The sequence below is a fragment of the Ammodytes marinus genome (assembly GCF_949987685.1).
Source record: "Ammodytes marinus genome assembly, chromosome: 3".
Lineage (NCBI taxonomy): Eukaryota > Metazoa > Chordata > Actinopteri > Uranoscopiformes > Ammodytidae > Ammodytes > Ammodytes marinus.
Window position 1 is genome coordinate 5,000,557 of NC_137232.1, and position 18,881 is coordinate 5,019,437.

Consider the following 18,881-nt stretch of genomic DNA (forward strand, 5'->3'; position numbering starts at 1 on the left):
CATAGTAGAAAAAAATGAGTTCAAACCAGCTGCTATCATCCACTCTTTCAGGCACAATACATCTTATTCTCCAGTGCAACCTTTAGTCTTCAGTTTTTTCTGGACTAATAAAGAAACACTAATACTCTGTTGGCATTTCATTTTCTTAATGGGGCAGTTTTGAGAGAATGGCAGCACAAAGTGTAGAGTAAACAGGTCTAGTCTATTAAGTGCTACTGCGTTACATACGCCTTGTTTTGTTTTCAAATACATTTCTGACTGGCAGGAATATGAAACATACAGTAGTACATGTGGCTCGTCTCTCCATCCTCCTAACTGCTGATCTGGCTTTGTGTGCAGGAGTCAAGTCCTGACGTCTGAGGTATAAAAAGGTATACAGTATGTTGATTTATGAGATGACTCTTCACTGCTCCACAGTAGAGCAGATCAGATCATTTATGTTCTATCTTTTTTTAGCAGCAATGTGTTAAGATTAGTGCTGTCAGACGATTAAAATATTAAGTCGCTATTAATCGCATTAATGTCATAGTTAACTCGCAATTATTCACAATTAATCTCACATTTTTATCTATTCTAAATGTCCCTTGAATTCTTTTTGTCCCATTATTTCTTCTCATTTTAATGCTCTTATGAACATGGAAAAGTGGATCGGCTTGCTTTGTGCAAATGTTTTTTTTTTATTGAAAAACAACATAGGCATAGTATACTGTAGTGTTCAATTTCACACTAACATTCTCACTTGGAGCAGTCATTCACACTTGGGCTGGACTGTTGTTATTTCTTTAAACCAATCACAATCGTCTTGGGCGGCGCTATAAGCCCAGGAAGTGTCCTTTCAAAATAGTGCAATTGTGCAACAATGGACCTAATATAAAAGATGCCGACCAACACCGTTAATGCTTCCCGCTGTGTGTGCAGCAACATTATGAGCTGGATACATCAAACCGTATCAAACACACGTGCGCACTTTCTGTTGTCTCCCGTTCTGAGCAGAGCATTAACGGTAGACTACAGCGGGGAAGAGGAAGGGGAACGTAATGTTAGCCTTCCTTTTAGCGGGCTCAGAAGCCCAAACAAGTGTGTGCGGCGTGCCTGTTGTTTTGTTTTTGGTCTAGCTATGTCCGGTGTGGTGTTGTAGTTTTTCTAGCGTTACTAGTTGTTGCAAGAGCATGTGAAAAAACTACAAAGTTTGCAAGGCCAAAAAGTAAATCTTGCGATATAAAAAAAATGTACGCCGTTAAAAGGGGTTTGCGTGAACTGACAGCACTAGTTAAGATGAAACAAAAAAGTCCCACAAGAGAGAGAGGTGGTTTTCCCTGTGCACAGTAAAAGAGACATTGAAGAGGGCACTTGAGATTTTTCAGAAGACGAGCCAAGCCAAAAAACTATCTCTCGGACTTGACCTTGTAGCGTAGGACAATGTAGATGGCCAGACGAAAAATGAGGAAGAAAATGCCCAGGACAATGAAGTCCATGTAGAGCTTTGAGTCTTCCATGTCCAGTAACTGCAGCACCTCCTCGGGCTGCTGGAACTTACACACCTTCCCCGGACACTGCAGCTCCGTTCGGTTCATCCCGTAGATGGACAGGATCACCCCTTCAAAGCTATACCTGTAGGAGGGATACAAACACTGTAATATACTGTGAGATGTTCAAAAAATTGCAAATAGCAAAAAAAAAAAAAAATCATCCCTTGAATCTGAGTCAAAATGGTTCACAATTTAAACAAGAAGACTATGAATTCATCAACTTTAATGATAGCTCCTAGCAGTCCACACTATGAAAATGTTGAATGGAACAAACAAAATGCTGAGTGAATGTAAGCTTTTATGGGCAACAATGTTTGTCAAGGGGAACATTTTGAAATGATAGTGGTTGGAGATTAAATGTCTATGTGACAAAACTATTATTATGAGATTGGTCAGAGCTCAGACAGCTGGAGCACTCCTATGACTGTAAACAGTTCAGCCAGATATCTAAACTGCTGGTTTTAAATTCATATTCAGCCTTATAGCAATTTAAAATCATGCTCAATTATGCTAATGATCAAGTCTAAAATATGTGTAACTCCTCCTGAACTGACCAAACATCACCATCATTATGCCCAGGTGCTTACAAATCAAACTAGGCATACAACTGCAGCAGGGTGAAAGTACAGTAGTGATAGGAAATGCTTTAAAGATAGTAAAGTGTCTCAGAAACTACAATATACTACAAGGTCACTGCGACCTCACAATATGTAAGGTTGACGTTAACTTTTACCTTTGACCTCCAAAATCCAAACAGTTCACGACTCGTCATTTTTATCAACTTTGAAGAAAAGCCCTGAAAGAGTTTTTGAGATATTGCATTCATAAGATGCGAGGTCACAGTGACCTTGACCTCCTAAATGTAACAGAACGCTTTGAGGGATTTCAGTCAACTTTGGCACAAACTCAGTTTATCCTCAAATCAGAGTGTGAGTTTGTGCCAAAGAATCGACAATTTTTGCAAAATTTGAAGACAATCCCTCAAAGCGTTCATGAAATATTGGGTTTACAAGAATGGCCCGGACAGACGTACAGATGTTGTTATGTACATACGTGCGTACGTATGGACAACCTGTAGACATAATGCCCAAGGCCTTTGGCCATCGCAGGAGCAGAGGCATTAAAATACTCATAGTGGTACACACCTGACGTAAGACACATAGGAGGTCCACTGCAGATACTTGGGGATTGTGTCGAAGTTCACAAAGAATCCAGATAAAAGCAGCACTGGGATAGCTGTGACTGGTCCAACAAATGTAGCTACCTGTATGAGAAAAGCAGAGGAAAAAGTATTCTGTCTCATAGGCATACATGAGCCAGGAAATCCTACATTTAACAACTCAAAGCTGCAGTACCTGTAGTGAGGAGGAGGCGGCTCCAACCAGAAGGCCTAGGGACTGGGCCACCAGAGCAGTACAGGTGGACAGGGCTATGAAGAGCAGGTAGCGGGTGGCCTCAGGAGGCTGCTCTGTCATCCAGTACACTATGCTGCAGTACATGATGGGGCAGATCACCTAAAATAACACCTCCATTAGCCATTGATTTAATGAAGGAGCTCTTCAAGCCAAAATATACAATACTCTTGTACCTTCAACTAAAACTTGAAGTTGTATTTGCTATGGTTGTCAGTGAGCCAACCCATACTCCTCCAACCCCAACACTGTGAGCTCACCTGGAACGGGATATCAGCCATGGTCTTGGCCAGGTAGTAGGCTTTCAGGCTGTACCAGTAGTTCAGATGTTCCCTCAGGAACACAGACATCTCCAGAGGAACTGACAGATATATGCATCAAAACAATCGGATGATATTAATTCACATATTGGACTTTCGAAAGTGGATTGTGATGGCCGGCACAACAGTAAATAGTATAACTTAAAAAATTGGATGTAGTTATAATAATTTCCCCTGCACGCGGTCATACTCACAGGTTAACACGGTGGGCATGAGCGCTCCAAACATGATGAAGAGCATAGAGAAGAAGAGGAAGCCAGTGTTGTTAAAGACTTTGCTGGCGTCATTGCCGATGTTCAGATAGAGCAAGCCTATAAGAACCCCTATGGCAATGTGGGAAATCAGTCTGAGGTGGGTCAAGACCTGAGCACAGAACAAAAGCATGGGAAGAAATCAACATCTATGTAGGTGCAGACTAGACTCATTAACTGTCTGGTTATGTTAGGTAACGTCCCTTTATTTAGAAATGTATACTTTTCCTTTTTCTTTGTGTTTGGAAACAGGCGCACTGCTATGAAATACAAAACCCTTTTTGAACAGACGCTCTTACCTGGTCCCGACATATGGTTATGAGTGTTCTCTTGAAGAGGATACAGAACTGTGTTAGTGTACTCGTGGCAAAGGTATGCCTTTCTATGTGTCCGGCATCCTGTGGGAAATGAAAGGGAGTCATTACCCTCACTGCGTTTACATGCACAGAAATACTCCGATATTAACCCGGTTAAGATCATATTCAAAATAAGATATCGCCATGTAAAACAGCAGTTTGTACCCACCTTATTCAGAATAAGCTCATATTCAGAGTAAGCAATAATCGGAATATGTAAACAAGCAAAATGGCTCCTTAAAGAAGTTATGTCCTTTTTGGCTGACAAAATGCATGGCAACGATAATGACATAAAGAATGTTTATTTTCCTTGAATGAGATGGGACGGGAATGGTTACCGGAAGTAAATACAGACCTGAGAGATCTAGTCATTTATCTCTTGGCAAGAAAGTAAATAAGCACAAATTTCCCAAAATGCATAGTTATTCCCTCAAAGAACACGCATCATGTATATTATCTCAAATACAAATAGAAATTAATCATAAGTTATTAAAACGCAATACTCAAAATAATTCTCTAATCATAATCACATTATATGGTATAGATATATATACATCTACATTGTTCTATAGTGGTGCATATATTACCACATCTCAATGAGCAATTCATCCATGTATAGCAATATCCAGCAATGAACCTTGGGGTCTCTAAGGGTTACATTTGCTTTGCCCAGTTACCCATCCTCTGGCACTCACCATCGGGCACTTTGTTCCACAGACGGACGTGCCATTGATGTCACACTGGTTCTTCTTCTCCTCTAACGCGCACATTCCACCCTGGACTGCGTCAAACAGCATAGGGTTCAGGTCTCCATACTCTCCTGAGGCCACCTCAATGACTGAAACCACAGGCAAGACCATGACTTAGAATTAGAAAGGTTTCAGATAATACTCAGCTCACTCCGTCAGAAACAATAATGAATGTGAAGTGGACATACTGAAGTCTGCAGGGTTGTGGTAGGTAGGACAATAAAGACCCAGAGTCTTCAGGTAGGGGATGAGGTAAGGGACTGTGCCTTTGTAGATACACTGTCCCTGACTGAGAATGTAAAGCTGTGGAGGAAGAAATTCATTCAAGGTAACTGACCATTCCAAATGTTTCAAACTTTATTTATATGGCTAAAAGATTGTATAGGTACTGATTTTATAAGGGGGAGGGGGAGGGGGGATTGGCAGTCACCCATTTTCGGGGCATTGTCTTATTTTCTGTGTTGTGTTTTCAGGTTCAATCTAGCGAACACACACAATAACACAATACCCAGCAGATGGGTAGTCTGCCACAATGTTACAGTATTGGGATGCACCACATCTTCTCTCAAAGCAGTAGAAACTGGAACATCCAGCCATCCATTCATGTCGTCATTGACAGATGTGTACCTTGTCGAACATCTCAAACAGCTTGGCGCTGGGCTGGTGAATGGTGCAGATGATGGTGCGTCCTCCCAGAGCCAGAGAACGCATTAGTGAGACCACCTGGTAGCAGGACGCACTGTCTAAGCCACTGGACAGGGACAAGGAGATATAGGAAGGAACAACATTAAAGGTCACATATTATGCTTGTTTTCTGTTTCCAGTCCGCTCTGAATAGGCCTGAATCTAATGATGTCATAAGGGGGAGATACATCTGACTGGGGTTTTTGGAAAAGAGGAGTTGGAGAAAAAGAGAGAGGGATGTTTTTTGTCCCATACCTTGGGATTCTCTAGTCACACAGGGGGCCAATATTAATGTTGAGAAACCATGAAAAAGTGTATTTTGCATAATAAGGTATCATTAGTGAGCAGCAGGGAAGTACTCTGGAAAGAGGACATAAATGAGTAAGGGCCACACTTGTATGACAAAAAGCATCATTTAGTGATTTATTATGTCCTGTGAGAATGTATTAGCTACTGTATATAAAGTTATGTTGAGACATGCATGCTGTGAAACGGCTTCATCAAATGAAGGACATTGTTGGTAGGTGTATTTATTACCTTTGGGCAAGGCCCCCAGCTTTATATTTAGCATTCAATAATGCAGTGGAATCAATATTTGTTATGTATCTCTGGGAGAGACAGAGTATTTCCCAAAAGGTTGAACTTTTCCTGTAAGTTCATTTCAGTGTGCAAACTACACCATGGCTTTGAGTGGAGGTCACTTTTCACTGCTGGTGGGCTTAAAGAAAGGACTGTCTGACTCTTGCTGCAAAGAAACATAGGCCTATTTGATTTATTTCAGAATTGGTGAATCAAATCCTACATCAATTAAAGCATTATTTCACTCATGCTCTATGATGATGAATCGACAGAAAAATAAAAATGTATGTCAGAAATTGCATTTGGTCAATTTTATAGAGACCCTAATTTGACTAATCATGTTTTCAGGGCCATGTTTCATTGGCTCCCCTGTAGTTTGTACCCTGGGTATAAAACCTTTTATATCTTTCATTCTTTTAGCTGGTTGGTATAGGTACTAGTCGCAAATGTAACCTTTAAAATATTATTTACTTTTATTAGAACTTTCTTTTTTCGTATGTTCATAGGGGTTTGGTAATCTTTTCTTTGTTGAATGATAACACGGTACCTGTGCTGAGATGTAGAAACCCTATTTTAAGGTCTCGTACCCCATGCTTTTCTGTAACCTCGGCCTTTAGAAACTGCTTACGCCTGCAGCCTCTTCCATTATAGAGGTTATTCAAATGTACCACATTGCTCCATTTAGAAGCACTGCTTCAACCAAAAAAGAGATGAAACCATACATATTTGAATGACCCATAAGTAAGTATGTATGTAGAATACAATGCATAGTTATAAGCATTACTACAGAACCTACATTTCATTAAATATCTCCTATTATACTACTTTTCTGGTCTTAATTTCTTGTTAAAAACTGCTATAGAGCAACCTGACACGAATCACATTCACATCACAAAAAACCATGTAGATTTTCGGGACACTCTTCCTCTCACCCTAGCGAGCACAGCAGTCTGCTCCACACTTGGCTCTGTGCTTCTCCGCCCCTCCCCCCCCCCCCCCCCCCTCCTGCAAACCCCACTCCGTTGTGATTGGTTACCATCCTTTCGGAACATTTCCAGCAGCAGATTTCTGAGAGAGGAAGGTGGGGGCATGGCCGGAGCTTGCCTGAGCAGCATTACCATACATGGAAACATCCGGGAACGTGACGACACGATACCCGGAAATTTGAATTCTCGACCGGCTGCCCTAGTGTTTAGTGCTCTGCATAGCCACCCCAGACGGTAAGCAGGGAATACGTGTAAATGCATGTATGTAATTATTTGATACGCTAGTATGGTTAAACATGACTATAAATCATTATAACAACGTTTATAGGTCATAAAAGTCGAAAAGTATCATAGCTCCTCTTTAAGGCCACCAATGCAAATATACCTCACACCGAAAGATAAATGATATTGAGACAGAGAGAACAGAAGTGACACCAACTCTTGATAACAGCTTATCTCTCAGAGTCTCTAGTTCAGATATATGGCGCCATGCTCAGTTCCACATAGGAGACGAAATCCAATCCAAGTTTGGCACAGAAGATAGGTTCTCCATTTCAAACTTTGGCAGAAAGTTCAATCCTCCATTTGTGCAAGTGGCCCACAAAGGGCCGTCGTTGGTATGCGTACGGCTTCCTCCATTTTATCTATGACCTCAGCCTCCGGTGTTTACGACTGTGAGGGGAGCAGTATACCGGCTACTCTGTATAAATGAATACATTGAAGTTGGTCTCTATCACGTGGCAATGTTCCCGACCACTGCAGTCGACCGCCTACTAGGCCTGGATGGCCCAGCTTGGTGGAGATAAGGCATGTAGATCTTTGACAGTTTTTACAGTTCAGGAACCGGCCATCCTACGCTTTTTCTTGGGTGTTTTTTTTTCATTTTCATAGCGTACAGAAATGCACATAGCGACGTAGCAAGCTTGATTCCAGTCCAGCCTTTTTTCCAAAGTCTTAATCAATAAAATTGTACGCGGTTCTTCCATATAACACACTGGCACCATGGTGGAAACCTCAACCAACGGCGTCCATCTCGATCCAGCCCAGCAAGATTTACCACTTGCAACCGGGGCACTTTTCAACAGACGATCCCTACCGCTTCCAGGCTGTTCCCTCGTTTGTTCTATTGTCATATTTATCCGTCATTGTGACGCCATTGTGTGGCAGGCCGAATTTCCCCATGGCTCGAAAAGACAAAGGCTGCAGACTGGACTTCAATCAGTGTTTAGGTTTATTAAGAAGATTCCAGACAGGACAATTACAGAGGACTTGGTGGGAGCATTGAGAGGCAGCATGCTGTGCTCTTAAAGTTACAGATGAGTTCTTACATCTCTGTTTGAGGTGTATCATGTGTTGTTATTATCCCAGAACTCACCAATCCCCCTCCCCTCAACCCCTTAAAACTACAGCCTCATTCACAACTATCATCATTTGAACTTTTATTTCTGTAAGTGAACCAAACTATAAAACATAGAACATGTATTATGTTTTAGTATGAGTATGGAGACCTGAACTGTTTCATTTAGGCTCAGTTCAATTGGTTGTTGTAAATGTTTTGGGATAGTTCCTTCAGTTTATTTCAGACCGTGTGAGTACTCCCACTATACGCCTGTGTGCGCTCAGGTGGTTGCCATATCGCTGCTGCTTTTAATGTGAAACTGAACCTGTATGAAATGTTCAGTTTGAATTAGCATAAACTTAGCTTGGTCACTACATGTATTGTTTTTATTGTGCATCGATTTTTCCTTGCATTTATTTTTTTGCACTTTATTTCCCTTTTTATTTTACTCAGTAACAAATGTGTTTTAAAATGTACTTAAGTACACTACTTCAAACAAAACATACTCTAAGTAAAAGTAAGAGTACAGATGTTATAAGCTACTCCAAAAAGTACAGAAGTACACAAAAAACAACTCCGTTACAGTAACTTGAGTAAAAGTAATTTGTTTCTCTCCACCTCTGCGTTACAGGAACGGTTTATGTCCCCTTGTCGTGGACCGGAGAGTGAGGCAAAAAGCTGAAAATGTTAAATGTTGAACTATTCCTTCGATATGGTGAGAGTCAAAGTCTAGCGTGAGTAGCATGTTCAGTGACGCATAGAAATGGGATGGAAGTGTGTTTCAAACAGCCAAATGGTTTACAGTTTATAGTTTCTAAACAGTTTACAATTGGAATGGGGCCGTCATCAGCGTCAGTCTGTCTCACCTGGTGGGTTCGTCAAAGAACATGACTGGAGGATTGTTGACCAGCTCCAGGGCGATGGCCAGACGTTTACACTGCCCTCCAGACAGGGAGCTGGTGCGGGTGTGAGCACATTCAAGTAGCCCTAACGCAGTCAGAATCTCATTCACCTGGACCAAGACAGGCAGAGAGAAGGGGATTCTCAATGTATCGCTTTCTTTTTTACATTTGTACACTTACAAGTGATGCAGGCATAAACATAACGGTGAAATGCCATTAAGTTGGTGATTAAGGGGGAATTGAGATGCACTCGACAAACATATTGACTTTGGCAAGTTCTACGTTTTTTCAGGCTTAGTGACTCAACACAATAGTCACTGATTAACAACATTTTACATTCACACTGATATAGTACAGTAATTGTAAACTAAATAAAAGAGAAAATCTACTCGTGCAGACTTGACAAAAAATACCAAAATCACAAAGGGTTTTCCTGAATTGCGGCGCTTTAAGATTAATAGTTGGCTATGTACAGTATAGTTACGTACGTCAAATATTTAACAAAAGAGCCAAGAGTGTATAACTGGAAAATGATCTTTTATCCAAATTTAGAACATAGGTGTGTCCACAAAGTAGAAAAAAATGTACCACCTCCATATATCCTATTTAAATCGCTAACGTTGTGGATTGACCTGGCCCGGCCACTCGCGGCCATCTATTGCCGCGGTAAGGGGGTGCGCTCGTGATGTAGTGGTTAGAGCGCCCCCAATAGAGGCTCAGTCCTCAGAAGCAGCAGACCACAGGTTTGAATCCAGCTCTTGGTCGTTCTCCGCATGTCATTCCCCTCTCTGCCCAATTTCACCTCTGTTTCTCCTAACTGTCTAATAAAAGCATAACATGCCCAAAAATAACCTAGAAAAATCAATAAAATAGAGATGAGGGGTATTTGGGGGGTATTTTCTTAATTTACCTTATCCATATATGTGCTTCTTAAGACATTTGGAGGTGCACACAGAAGAGGCTAGTTGGTATTTAGTGGTGGTGGCTCTTTCGCAGCTGAATCATTGTAATTCCTGTCATCTGATGATCTTTTTCTTTTCTTTCCTTTAGTTTTTTTACATTTTGAAAGTTTCGGCGCCCCTCCCACTTTGAAAACCATTGTGATACGCAGTTACATGTTTGTTAAGCTCACCAATTCTCTCTTCACCTCCATAGTTTCATCAAGCTTCAAGTTAGCTGAAACCTGCAGGAAAGAGAAAAAATAAATGTGTCATAATCATAGAATGCAATGGACACAGAGAGCAAACAGATGGAATTATCACACAGAATCTTAACCCTGCAGTACATTGGCTAGATAACTATCACCCTTTTAAAGGTGTAGTCAAAGATTCTGGAGAACACTTGTTGTCTCACAATCACTTTTTGTATACACTTGTCTGCACTGTTTGCGCTTCCTAAACTACTGTTAAGACACAGCCTAGTCTCTGTAAACTGGTGTGTAAACAAAGTGGGCCACCGCAGCTAGCAACATGCCAGTTTACAGAGCCTAGGCTGTGTATTAACACCGGATTTTATTTTAGCATATAATACGGTAGGTACAGGTAGCATACGGTGAGAAAATATTCGCTGATTTTGACAAAAAGGTATTATGGATTACAATGACCGAGTATGCCTTTGATTAGTACAGGCAGAGTATAGAACATACATCATCACTACTACGTTTCTAAATCAAAGCCCACTCTTAAGGATGAGTTTAAAGGTCCCTGTCTGTGCTATAGGAGCCTGTAGGAGTATCAGCTCACCATCATGGCCTCTCGTGCGGTCAGGTGAGGCAGCAGCATATCCTCCTGCATGATGTAGCACGACATCTTCCTGAATGTCCTCAGGTCCCTGGGTCTCCCATTGACCTGGATCTGACCCTTCATCCCTGTTTCCCTATAGGTAACAGGGACGGACACACAAACACAGTCACACACACACACACACACAGTCACACACAGATACACGCACGCACGCACACACAGACACAGACACAGACACAGACACACACACAGACACAGACGCACGCATGCACACACGCACGCACACACACACACACACACATACACACTGGAAACTTCAGGGACTGGACAAATGCTAGTTGAAGCAATTGAGTGGAAATATAATACAAAAACACACAGAAGTATGGGCTCCTACATCAATTATAACGTCTTAATAATGTAAGGTAATTCCTCTTAATTATCTTGCTTGGTTGTTTGTCCACACATTTAAAAAAAAATAATTGTATAGTTGAGAAAGAGGTTCTTAGACTTATAATATCATGGGTGAAATAATGGTTGAAGACATGGGCACCCTGGCTCACCTGGTAGAGTGCACACCATTAAAGGTGGAGTCAGTGATTCTGGAGAACGCTTGTTGTCAAAATCCCTTTTTGTCAAAATCAGTGAATATTTCCTCATTATCTGCTACCTTTCCGTATTGTGTGTGAGCTGGAAAAAATCCAGTGTGATTTTTACAACAGGGACCCTTTGCTGCATGTCTGCACTGTCAAATAAAAGGGGGAAACACCCCAAAAATATCTTTAACGGGATAGTTCGGTATTTTTGTGGGGTTGTATGAGGTATTTAGTACTTAGGCATAGTTAGTGTGTTAACTTATGGAGATGGGGGCCAGCGCAGTCACTATAAGGGGTTTAGGGGAGACTTTGCTGTAGCAGAAGTAAGCCTTATACTGTTGCAGAGGGGTCCAGGATAGAAAGTTATACCTAATTATCCGTTCAATTGTACGCTAAACTGAGATTTTGGCCCTCCGCCAATCAGCCTCTCGACTCAGAGCTACTGCGGATTATTCAAGAGACAAAAGAAGCCACAAATAAACAACTGTCCGGTGGCAAGAAGAGACTTTTGTTCACTCTCACCTGTATCCAGCCAGAATGTTCATTAAGGTGGACTTCCCGGCCCCTGACGGCCCCATGATTCCTATCAGCTCCCGACTGCAGAACCTCCCAGACAGGCACTTCAGTAAGGCTTTATAACCTGGGAACAACAAAGTATTGATTCACTTCAGCATGCCTTTACCGACTATCATCAACAAGAGCTTACTGGATACCAACATTTTATGTTATACGTTCTATACGTGTGTCTGTATGTGTGTACTAGTTGCATACAAAACCATCAGAATCAACTTTCTACTAACAAAATAAATAAAAATAAAATCTGCTTTCCTAGAGTCAGCAAATCAGGAGAATGCGTGTATTCAAAATCACTCTTTGTCCAAATCAGTGAATATCCCCTCCACATTCTGCAACCTGTCTGTACTGTGTGTGTACTGGGACAAAAAAACAACAACAGTGTTAATACACATGCACCCTAGGCTCTGTAAACAGGTAAACCACTGTAGCCGGCAACATGCCTGTTCACAGAGAGCCTAGGCTGTGTATTAAGATTGGAATTGTTTTCAGTACACAGTACGGACATGTAGAATATCCTAAAGAGATATTCACTGATTTTGATAAAAAGTTATTTTGACAACGAGCATTTTCCAGAATCGCTGACTCTGACTTTAATGCCCATTATGTGCCTGTAATGGTCTATCTGTGAAAAATGCATCGCTCAGTAGAAATATATCATACACCCACCCACTGCAATAACACATCCCTGTGCAGTATCAAATGTTGCACTTAAGTCTAACAGCATTAACACTCATCTGCAGGATGTTGAGAAAACCATTGAGATGAGCAGTATCTGTACTGTACCACTGCCTACTATACAATACACCTAGATTCTCTGTTGCAGGAACTAAAGGTCCAGGATGTTTACTCAAACACAACTGTCCTAACATGAAATGTAATATTTAAATATGCATTAAGGCCTACAGGTGGCAACACAGGTTGCTTAAAGATCCAATCCAACATCAGTGAGCAGCACCCGTTTCCTCTAACAGCATGTTTGGGTCTACTGTATATGACCCTTTGTCTGTGTGTCATTTCTTTGTGTGTTGGAGGATTTAAGGTTTTTGCCAGCTGAGCCTATATTGTCCTATATGCCTTATTTAGAAACACCTTTGGTTATCCACCTCGTGTATATTTGACTAGACTGAAAGTTAGTGTCCACTAAATCAGTTACTAGACGTAAGCTTATCAAATCTGCTTTTAAAATTTGTTAAAAAAAACTGAAATAGAGTAAATAATGTGCATGAATGGATAATGGATGGATGTACTGTATATATATATATACAGTATCTCACAAAAGTGAGTACACCCCTAACATTTCTTCAAATATTTCATTATATCTTTCCATGCGACAACACTGAATAAATGACAATTTGATACAGTGTCAAGTAGTCAGTGTACAGCTTGTATAACAGTGTAAATGTACTGTCCCCTCAAAATAACTCGACACACAGCCATTAATGTCTAAACTGTTGGCAACAAAAGTGAGTACACCCCTAAGAAAAAATGTCCAAATTGGGCCCAAAGTGTCAATATTTTTTGTTGTCATCATTATTTTCCAGCACTGCCTTAACCCTCTTGGGCATGTAGTTCACTAGAGCTTCACAGGTTGCAACTGGAATCCTCTTCTACCCATTCATGACGACATCAAGGAGCTGGTGGATATTAGAGTCCTTGCACTCCTCCATCTCCCGTTTGAGGATGCCCCAAAGATGCTCAATAGGGTTTAAGACTGGAGACATGCTTGGCCAGTCCATAACCTTTACCCTCAGCTTCTTTAGCAAGCCAGTGGTCGTTCGGAGGGGTGTTTGGGGTCGTTATCATGTTGCAGTACTGCCCTGCGGCCCAGTTTATGAAGGGAGGGGATCATGCTCTGCTTCAGTATGTCACAGTACATGTTAGAATTCAATGAACTGTAGATCCCCAGTGCTGGCAGCACTCATGCAGCCCCAGACCATGACACTCCAACCACCATGCTTGACTCTAGGCAAGACACACTTGTCTTTGTACTCCTCACCTGGTTGCCGCCCCACACTCTTAACACCATCTGAACCAAATAAATGTATTTTGGTCTCATCAGACCACAGGACATGGTTGCAGTAATCCATGTCCGTAGTCTGTTTGTCTTCAGCAAACTTTTTGTGGGGTTTCTTGTGCATCATCTTTAGAATAGGCTTCCTTCTGGGATGACAGCCATGCAGACCAGTATGATGCAGAGTGCGGCGTATGGTCTGAGCACTGACAGGTTGACCCCCCACCCCTTCAAGCCCTTCAGCAATGCTGGCAGCACTCATACGTCTATTTTCCAAAGCCAACCTCTGTGTACGACGCTGACCACGTGCACTCAACCTTCGTAAACTGGGCCGCAGGGTGGTATTGCAACATGATAACGACCCCAAACACACCTCCAAGACGACCAGTGGCTTGCTAAAAAAGCTGAGGGTAAAGGTTATGGCCTGGCCAAGCCTGTCTCCAGACCTAAACCCTATTGAGCATCTTTGGGGCATCCTCAAACGGAAGGTGGAGGAGCGCAAGGTCTTTAATATCCACCAGCTCTGTGATGCTGTCATAAATGGGTGGAAGAGGGTTCCAGTTGCAACCTGTGAAGCTCTAGTGAACTACATGCACAAGAGGGTTAAGGCAGTGCTGGAAAATAATGGTGGCCACACAAAATATTTACACTTTGGGCCCAATTTGTAAATTTTTTCTCAGGGGTGTACTCACTTTTGTTGCCAGCAGTTTAGACATTAATGGCTGTGTGTCGAGTTATTTTGAGGGGACAGTAAATTTACACTGTTATACAAGCTGTACACTGACTACTTTACATTGTATCAAAGTGTCATTTATTCAGTGTTGTCCCATGAAAAGATATAAAGAAAAATGTGAAGAAATGTGAGGGGTGTACTCACTTTTGTGAGATACTGTAGGTTGCACCCTCACTTAGGATTGTAATACAGAGTTTTGTCTGGGATATGTGTTAGAAAAACGCGAGGCAGTACAGAAATGGAGCCTACCATTGAATGTGCCCTATGACAATATGTACAGCATACTATGTTAACAACACCTACTGAAGCTGGGTGCATTGAGGGATTGATATAAAAATCTGAAACAAGACTAAACCAAAAACAGCAAGACAGAACCAAAAGGGCACAGATGCACATCCGTGACTGGCTTCTTCAGTTCCTCTTCCCAGCTGTTAGTGATTCCCCTATGTAGGTTATAACCACTGTGATTACATGCCTATGCCCTAAGGTGTGCTGGTGAAGTACACACAATACAGAATATAGCACACGTTCAAATTGGCTGCTACAACAAATGTTTTATGTCATATTTTCACATTCCCACCAAAATGGCTTAGCACTGAGACAGTGTTAATGCTGCTTAGAGTGTTTGGATTTGCCTTATGGAATATGGTTTTGCTTATCACACAATAGGAAAGTGTTTTGTTGAGTTTTGATCATTGCTATTGCTTCTTAAGATAAGGCCCGTTAAACCAGAAATGTTTCAGATTTCCAAAGATACCTAAGAGGTACAATACCGTACCTGTAACTCCTCTCTCTCCTCTCCTCTGTCCTTTGGCTCACCCTGTCAGATAGATTATTAATGAGGCAATGAGTCTCAGACGATGCAGCCCTTACCGGAAACCTCGGAGGATTTCTCTCCATGTACTATGCACCTTAATGTTTCCAAGAGATAAAAACCCTTTTGATTGAATTAACCTAAAAGCCCAACATCAGACTATCGGTACAAGCTTTACATTTTTAGCCCCTCTGTTCAGGTGTTAAAGTCAAGAATGTGGTCAGTACATGATTGCACACAGGTCTTAACAACAAGTCCTTAAACTGAATTAAAGGTAAATACTGGTCCTGTTAAAAGCTTTCTCAGACCTGACCTCTTTGCTGAGCTATTAACTGTATTACAAGTGTTTCTGCAGTCTGATTTACTCACAAAAACACTGATGTATGTTTGTACTTTAGCAAATTAAATTAAGTGACTCAAGTAAGTCCAATTTAAGTGATTTGTTTTCCCATGTCTACTCTACTCAGGTGCTCAAGCATCACTATACTTACAGGAGTTAGGTCAGTAGGCTAGTAACACTTTATATCTTGATAACCACCATCAGCGCCGTCGTTAAGGGGGTAAAGGTTATGACGATTATAAGGGCCCACAGCCAGCTAGGGCCCACACAGCCCCCAGTAGAATCTATGACAAAATTATTGTGTAGGCCTATACAGTGAACTAATATATAATCATACGAATGAGTCCGAATTAGAACAAAGCCACAAGTCATACAATATTCTAATTGTAATCATTTCAATAACCCCCTTGGCCCCTTCTTAAAAAATGGTTTGGTCCACCCCGCGGTTCGTTCTTCCTCATTGGAATTAAGTGAGCGCGAGCGAAGTGAACTCCAGCAGGCGAGGATGCCCCCAAAAAAGCACAAGCTCGCACACCAGAAAAGAGATGAGAAGGAGACCAGAGTAGGCTATGAGCAGCAGAGCAGGGGCCCAGGACATCAAAAACAGTTGTTCTAAGAATGGTGAGAGTAAAACTACAGAGGGAGGCTGAAACAATTAGGCCTACCCTACTACTTGTTTATTCATAACATTACCTTTGACGGGGCGCAGGCTGGAGCCTACGTTAGCTGTCATCTGGCCGCGCTACACTCTGATCAAGTCGCCAGTTCATTTAAGAAAAAAAAAAAAAAAGTCGCCAGTTCATTGTAGAGCAACGGTTCCTACTGTAGTTATAATAACTGAACGTTACTACTACAGTGACTATGTGTTTTACACATATTACTGTCTGACAGTGCTCCAGTAGCCTATGCGCCCATTCAGAGGCTGCATTGTATTGTATTATGACGCATTCAACTTCTACTCGGTAATTATGAGCATCTGACGATGGTCAGTTCCGTTCAGGGCCGTAGGACTGCGAACAGGCTTGGGGGGCCCAAGGCAGAGGGGGGCTGCACCCAAAAAATATAAAAACGTATTTTTTTTATTTAATTTTTTTTACTGGCTCAATTTAGGCCCCGAAAAATTTTATTTAGGAAAAAAAAATATATATCAGGGGCCTTTCATTCGTCAGTACATTTTTGCTATTTTTTAAATAACATTGTTCGGGGCTACGAAGATCAGGGGCCTATATTGGGCCATTAATAAATACAAACGAAGGGAAAATTCCCAAAGCTGACTGGATTTTTTAAACATGTACATTTCTTCTTTCTGCTTTTTGGTCATTCTGTGTCTATAAATTATTCCAGAAAATAGTACTAAATAGCTTACATAGGAACAGTTGATTTAGCCTTAGTTTTCTTCTCAAAGTGCACCAGATTGATGAATTTTACTTAAACATTTAAAAAAAAATCTTCCGGGGGAGCATTCCCCCGGACCCCCCTAGAAGGTCCAGGGTCCACGACACAGTCTCCCAAATTCCTGTGAGAAACACTGTGTGTGTGCATGTTTATTAAGAGTCATTAGACCAGGGGTTGTGTTCAAGTACGCGTAATGATTTGGTCATTCATCAATAGAAACATTGTGTTGTTATCTGGCTCAGAGAGGGACCAGTCACTCATACGTTTTGGACTATAGACAAACATAGAGACCGCCTCTCAGAGGGCCCATCAGGACTTCCTGTATAGGGGCCCAGAATTTGGTGCAACGCCCCTGACCACCATACAACCTTTGATATAAACAACATGAACATGCAACAACTTGGCGGTGTTACACTGACTGTGCATACAGTACTATCTCCATGCTGTGTGCTGACCTTAGCGCTAGTCATCAGAATAATTAATAAAGGCAAATTGTTATTCTCTTTCTACCTATTTGCAAATAGTCTTTATTTTAATCATCCATTTAACCAAGGATGCAGGGCAGTTGTATGTCAACTGCATGTGGAGCATTGCCTTCATTGCAAAAACTTTTACAGGTAAATTACTTTACTCTGTACTGATCACTATCCAAGCAACACTAGCACGAGCATAGCTACTGCAGTTTCACAGTACTGTCCATGACTCCAGTGTGCAGCGTCTATTGATCCTCTGTGTGGAACCCAGTGACAGTGATGGATCCTGGGACAGGCAGTCAGTCAAACACAATCAGCCCTTCTCCCTCTTATGTTCTCTATGCAGGGGAAATGATCTGGACAGGAAAGGTCGATAAAGAGCCTGGTTTGCTGCAGAAGCTGAGAGCGTCACTCACTGCTGGAGGCAAGGAGCTCCTATTACTGTACTGTGGGCTAGTTTAGTGATGTTTCTTAAGGGCATATATTTTTTATAATTTTAGTTATTCAATCAAATTAAGACCATGCATTTATTATAAGAACTGTCTAACATGTCCCAGGACACTTCCCTATTACATTCCAATGGCTCCCTACAAAAAAAAATCAGTGATACTGATTCAGGTTTTTAATAAAAGGACAGATGTGTGGTACCTCTCCTCCTCCAACATGGTCCTTCCTGGATGGTGTAAGACAGGTCCGTGAACTCCAGGTCCACCGCAGAGCGTTTGGGCAGGTGGGAGAAACGCTGTGCTTCAGTGATCTGGTTCTCAACCTTCTTCAGGTGGGTCAACATGGATGGGTCCTGCTGAGGCTGAGGCTGGCTGACTCCATTGCACAGGATGGCGTCCTCCACGGGGATACTCACAGAATCAGGTTCCAACGCCTCATTGTCCATACCAGCTCTCTGTCTGCGGGAATTAAGGGAAGGAACAGGGTAAAAGGTAAGACAGTCAAGAAAGGCAATATCATGGAGGTTATTCATGCTTCAATATCTGTTGACATATCTAAATGTACAACTGCAGCTGGGGATTTGGTGCCTTGCTGGCATATTTAAATGGTCACTCAATAAACGTTCTAAGTCCGTAGTGAAACAGCAGGGC

The 18,881-nt window shown here is 41.7% G+C and overlaps 1 protein-coding gene across 1 annotated transcript; it reads right to left on the reverse strand.

The window, feature by feature from the left end:
• Positions 1–1,385: 1,385 nt before the first annotated feature.
• LOC307248647 (ATP-binding cassette sub-family G member 4-like) lies at positions 1,386–18,676 on the reverse strand (the record flags this gene model as incomplete). The annotated part of the gene is made up of 14 exons (XM_080025089.1): positions 1,386–1,611; positions 2,675–2,793; positions 2,885–3,043; positions 3,202–3,302; positions 3,456–3,624; positions 3,812–3,910; positions 4,564–4,706; positions 4,806–4,920; positions 5,245–5,368; positions 9,072–9,217; positions 10,240–10,290; positions 10,850–10,982; positions 11,965–12,082; positions 18,433–18,676. 14 exons carry the CDS (start codon positions 18,674–18,676, stop codon positions 1,386–1,388), a joined length of 1,947 nt encoding a protein of 648 aa, XP_079881215.1.
• Positions 18,677–18,881: the final 205 nt, after the last annotated feature.